Raw genomic sequence first — 5,000 nt, forward strand, 5'->3', positions numbered from 1 at the left:
GTTTGAGCTAGTTCTCGATCATGGCTGGTAAAGTTGAGAGGCCACATGCCCTCATTGCTTCGCCATGGTTTCAGTTTAATAGTAAATGCAGTAAGAGTATTAGTTGTCTAAAGTACTCTGAATGCTGTATCTACCTTTTTGTTTCTAATTTCTTGTTAGTCTTTGCATAGACAGATGTGAACATTTGGATGCAATTTGTATGGAAGAGATTGATAATTGTGTTTGAATTTGTGTTAGGGCAGCCATAAACAACCATTGTGCAGCATTGATGTTTTTGCTAGAGAAGGTAATTGAAATCAAAAAGATAAAACAAAATTATAGAAATAAAATGATAATAAAATAATTTAATTGTAAATTTTTATTGAGTTGTGTGTGGCATCAGTGTACTAAATTATATACACACACGTGTGTGTGTGTGTGTGTGTGTGTGTGTGTGTGTGTGTGCGTGTGTGTGTGTGTGTGTGTGTGTGTGTGTGTGTGTGTGTACATGCATTAAAATGCTTGGAAAGAGCATATATAGTGCCTACAGTAGTGACATGTTGACATCTGATGAGAGTCTGTGCGTGTTAGGATGCCGATTCAGAAGCTCTGACCATCGATGGACTGACTGGGTTGCTAGTAGCAGCGGCGGCCGGATCGTTGAAGACACTCCAGCTTCTTATGTCACAAAAAGTAAATCTCTTTGCAACCGACGAGAACCAAAGCACTGTGATACATTATGCTATTGGTCACACCAAAGTCCTAAAGGAGCTGATGGAGGTCGCAGTTTCGTTGCTTATTTGGCGGTTGCTGTTTTATTGTCGGGTTTGGGTATGAATTTAGGCAATTCCTGAGGATAGTTTGCGTCTCTTGATCAACATGCAGGATGCCAAGGGTCACACAGCATTGCATCATGTTGCTCATAGAGGATACGTGACGGTGAGTGAATCTTTTGTCTGAGTTTACTGTTGTGTGTATTGAATGTGGTGAGAACGTCGTACGTATTGTGGTTCTTATTTGGTAGCCTAGACGACAGATTGTTTGCACACGGACAATGACAGGTGGAATTACTTGAATTATGTAGTAGTAAGAACAATAATAATAGACAGTAAAATATGAAACTTGTCTGTCTTCTTTCTCATGTTTCTCTAGCTTTATTCATGAGACTATGACTCGTTTCAGTCGTTGGGGAGTTTCTGTGGTCTGGCGAACGGTCCGTTGACGATGACGTTCAGTGCTTTCCTGGTGGTCATGGATATCCACTAGGCGTGCTGTATCGAGTTTGCGGTCACTGCAATGCCTGCAATCTATATCAAATTGGCTAGCTATTGATCGCCATGTGGACTACACAGAAACATATACCCTGCTGGTCTCACCTACCGGGTTGGTGGGCGTCCAATGGGGGTAAAGACCCCACTTGCCCATCATGGAGGGCACAACGACACATAATATTAAATAAATAACAGAAATATTAGTTATTACATGGGAGGAGGGATTATGCCATATTCAGAGTTGTATATAACTGTCGGTCATCCGTCATTGACAGACCAACTGGTGTTCATGACCGACCACAATTTTGCTTTGATCGGACATACCTACGTGACTGTCCAAGACATAATAGTTATTGCATGGATGGTAGAGAATCAATGAGCGAGCCAAAAGTCTAGACAACTGACGGAAGCAGCAGGCAAGATCTAAAGAGTTGATGATGATCTCCAGATGCCTGAATGTAAAATGACATTTTAGAGCAACATTGTATGTATTGCTCCACGCACCATTTATTACACAAGCTGCAGTTGAATAGGACAAATGGTGGGAGGGCTACGTGCTGGTAACTATGTTGTTACTTTACCTCGTCATGATGATCAATACAATGCAACAGAACAACAGCAACAAGCCAACTTTTACGTTTTGATTTTGATATCAAATATATACAGTAGAATAGTGAATGTGATGCAACAAATAAAGAAAATAAATTAAATGTTTGATATCAATAATTACAAGAAAGGATTGTGAAATCAAATAAGAATGAATGCCCTACAATTTAAAATGTCAGGTCAACCTCTTTGCTGGAGCACGATGTCGACCAAGAATTTTGCCATATATCCCACCCTGTTAGTATTGACTTGCATGCTCAACAGTTTCTCCACAACTAATTATAGCTGAGGTGTATAGTACACGTACAACACACACTATTAAATTAAAATTTCAAACCCAGAATAAAAAATTGAAATTTATGGGGCGGGGCTAAAATGGGACGAACGTTGACGATCAACAACTTTGCACGGAGTAATAGATTGCTGTTTCTGTGTTGTTAGTTTAGTGCAAAATAGAGTCTCTACAAGACAGTAGAGATTATATTTCTTAAATTCTTATTTTTTAGATTTTTATATTTTTAAAATTTTTATATTTTTATATTTATATTTTTAAAAATTGAAATTTTAATTTTTATATTTGTACATTTTTTAAATTTTTATATTTTTTAATTTTTAAAATTTGAATTTTTATATTTGTATATTTTTTAAATTTGTATATTTTTAAATTATTTTTTAACAAAATTTAAAAATTTAAATTTTATATTTGTACCAAGTATATTTTTTAAATTGTTACACTTTTATATTTGTATATTTGTATATTTTTTATTTGTATATTTTAAATTTTTAAAATTTTTATTTTTGCATATTTCTATATTTTTTATATTTTTAAATTTTAAAATTTCTATTTTTTATATTTGTATTTATATTTTTTAATTTAAAAAATTTTTATTTTATATTTGTATATTTTTAAAATTTTATATTTTTAACACTGGTTAAAATTTTTATTTTTTATATTTGCATATTTTAAAATTTCTATATTTTTATTTTTATATTTTTTAAATTGTGTCTGTTTGCAGAATGTTAAGAAATTGCTTGAGTTCAGTGCTCAGTCTGACATCGTAGACAGTAATGGCGTTTCTGCTCTCGCGTTGGCTGCTGCGTAAGCTGCATGACAATTTGATTTTTTGTAATGATAAGGTGATCTTATTGTAGTGCTGGGCATCTTGAGATTGTTGATATGTTGATTGATCATGGGCCGAGGGTTGTCAACGAGAAAGACTTTCACGGACGCACGCCGTTGCACATTTGTTGTCAACACGGCCATGCTGCGGTTGCTAAGCATCTTGCAGAGAAGGGAGCAAAACTGCTGATGTAAGTTTGATGGTAAATTTTTTGTGTTGATTTTAGTTGGTTGTGTGAATCTGAATGTGTGGGATTGCTGGCTGATTATGTGCTTGTCTATTGGGGCAATCTGGTTTTTGTTTATTTGTTTGTTTGTTTGTCTGTTTGTCTGTTTGTCTGTTTGTGCGCCTGTTTGTTTGTTTGTGTCTGTGTGTTTGTGTGTCTGTTTGTGTGTCTGTTTATTTGTTTGTTTGTGTGTTTGTTTGTGTGTGTCTGTTTATTTGTTTGTGTGTCTGTTTATTTGTTTGTTTATTTGTTTGTGTGTGTCTGTTTGTCTGTTTGTTTGTTTGTGTGTCTGTTTGTTTGTTTGTGTATCTGTTTGTTGTTGTGTTGTCTTCATTTGTCGTTAACTTATTTATCTGTTCGTCTGTCGTTTTGTTACATTTGTTGTTTTTATGTCTGTCTATTAGTTTGTTGGTCTGCCTATCTGTTTATTTGCTTGCTTATGTAGTGTGTGTGTGTGTGTGTGTGTGTGTGTGTGTGTGTGTGTGTGTGTGTGTGTGTGGTGTGTGTGTGTGTGTGGTGTGTGTGTCTCTGTGTGTGTGTGTCTGTGTGTGTGTGTGTGTGTGTGTGTGTGTGTGTGCGTGTGTGTGTGTGTCTGTGTGTGTGTGTCTGTGTGTGTATGCACACACACGCACACACTAGTTTTTGTCTGACTATTTGTTTCAAAACTCATCAGCGTGTTCTATTTCCTTGTTTGTGTTGTCAACACTTAATATTTAATTAATTAATTTTTGTCGTTTAATGTGGTGTAGTCAATTATTTTGAATTTACTAACTTTTTGTTTGTATTAGTGATGCTGATGGTAGAACTCCATTTCACTATGCTGCAAAAGGTGGTTCCGTTGAATGCATGAAGCATCTGCTGAGATGCATGAGTGAGTCTGAACAAGAAATTGATAAACAGGATCACGAGAAGGTAAGAGAATTAGTGTTTGTCTGTCTGTCTGTCTGTCTGTCTGGCTGGCTGGCTGGCTGGCCGGTTGTCTGGCTGTCTGGCTGTCTGTCTGTCTGTCTGTCTGTCAATACATATATTTCTTATACAAAACATTATTACAGTCTACGCTAAAAATCAGCAAGTTGTAAGAGAAGTAGGACCCGAGAGGTCCCTAAGTACAACTAAGAGTCAAACAGTTGACAATAAGCTAACAGAGTTACTAATGGCACCAACTGAGTCACCACTATACTGGACTCTGCTCATCTTCTGCAGTAACACTCTTGCATTGCACTGCTGCATCACAATTGAGGATAGCGTCCTCCAGTAGTTCTTGAACTCATCCCATCTGCACTCAGTTGTCCATGTTGCTGTTGATAAGAGCTCGTTGAGATATTCTTGGGCCTCTTGCCCCCACCGACCAAAGTGCTCCATCACCAGAGGAATGAAATTCAGTGTCTCCACAAGGACGTGCCTTTTTGGCGTATTTGTCATTTTTAGCATTTCTCTTCGAGTTGCTGCTGTCCCATCTTCTAGGGCTGCCTTTGGAAGAGTGTCAGTGCCCATGGATGTGCCAAAGAGATGTCTAACTCCACTTCTGTCTGTCTGTCTGTCTGTCTCAATACATATATTTTCCATTTGAATCAAGTGTTTACATCTTGAGCAACCTAACACAACAAGACCATTACGGTGAGTTTGTCTAAGACAACTTTTGCATTGCAACGCTGTAGAGTCACTGAAATGATTGATCGCCACTTGGTCTTGTCTCATTTCGTCTTCCGTCTTCATCCCTTGCACTCTTTGCCAGCTTGTTCAAATATCTAACTCCTTGTTTGCCCCAACAGCCAAAATGTTTGAAAACAAGAGAAG

The 5,000-nt window shown here is 37.0% G+C and overlaps 1 protein-coding gene across 1 annotated transcript in view; it reads left to right on the forward strand.

Moving 5' to 3' along the window:
* LOC134193239 (transient receptor potential cation channel subfamily A member 1-like) overlaps nucleotides 1-5,000 on the forward strand; it is an 18,733-nt gene that overhangs the window by 3,291 nt on the left and 10,442 nt on the right. Inside the window, exons 7-12 of the mRNA XM_062662059.1 lie at nucleotides 238-286; nucleotides 571-759; nucleotides 823-918; nucleotides 2,873-2,955; nucleotides 3,009-3,167; nucleotides 3,992-4,115. Coding sequence (XP_062518043.1) covers nucleotides 238-286; nucleotides 571-759; nucleotides 823-918; nucleotides 2,873-2,955; nucleotides 3,009-3,167; nucleotides 3,992-4,115 — 700 coding nt within the window. The remainder of the gene's footprint in view (nucleotides 1-237; nucleotides 287-570; nucleotides 760-822; nucleotides 919-2,872; nucleotides 2,956-3,008; nucleotides 3,168-3,991; nucleotides 4,116-5,000) is intronic.

Source organism: Corticium candelabrum, chromosome 17 (assembly GCF_963422355.1).
Source record: "Corticium candelabrum chromosome 17, ooCorCand1.1, whole genome shotgun sequence".
Lineage (NCBI taxonomy): Eukaryota > Metazoa > Porifera > Homoscleromorpha > Homosclerophorida > Plakinidae > Corticium > Corticium candelabrum.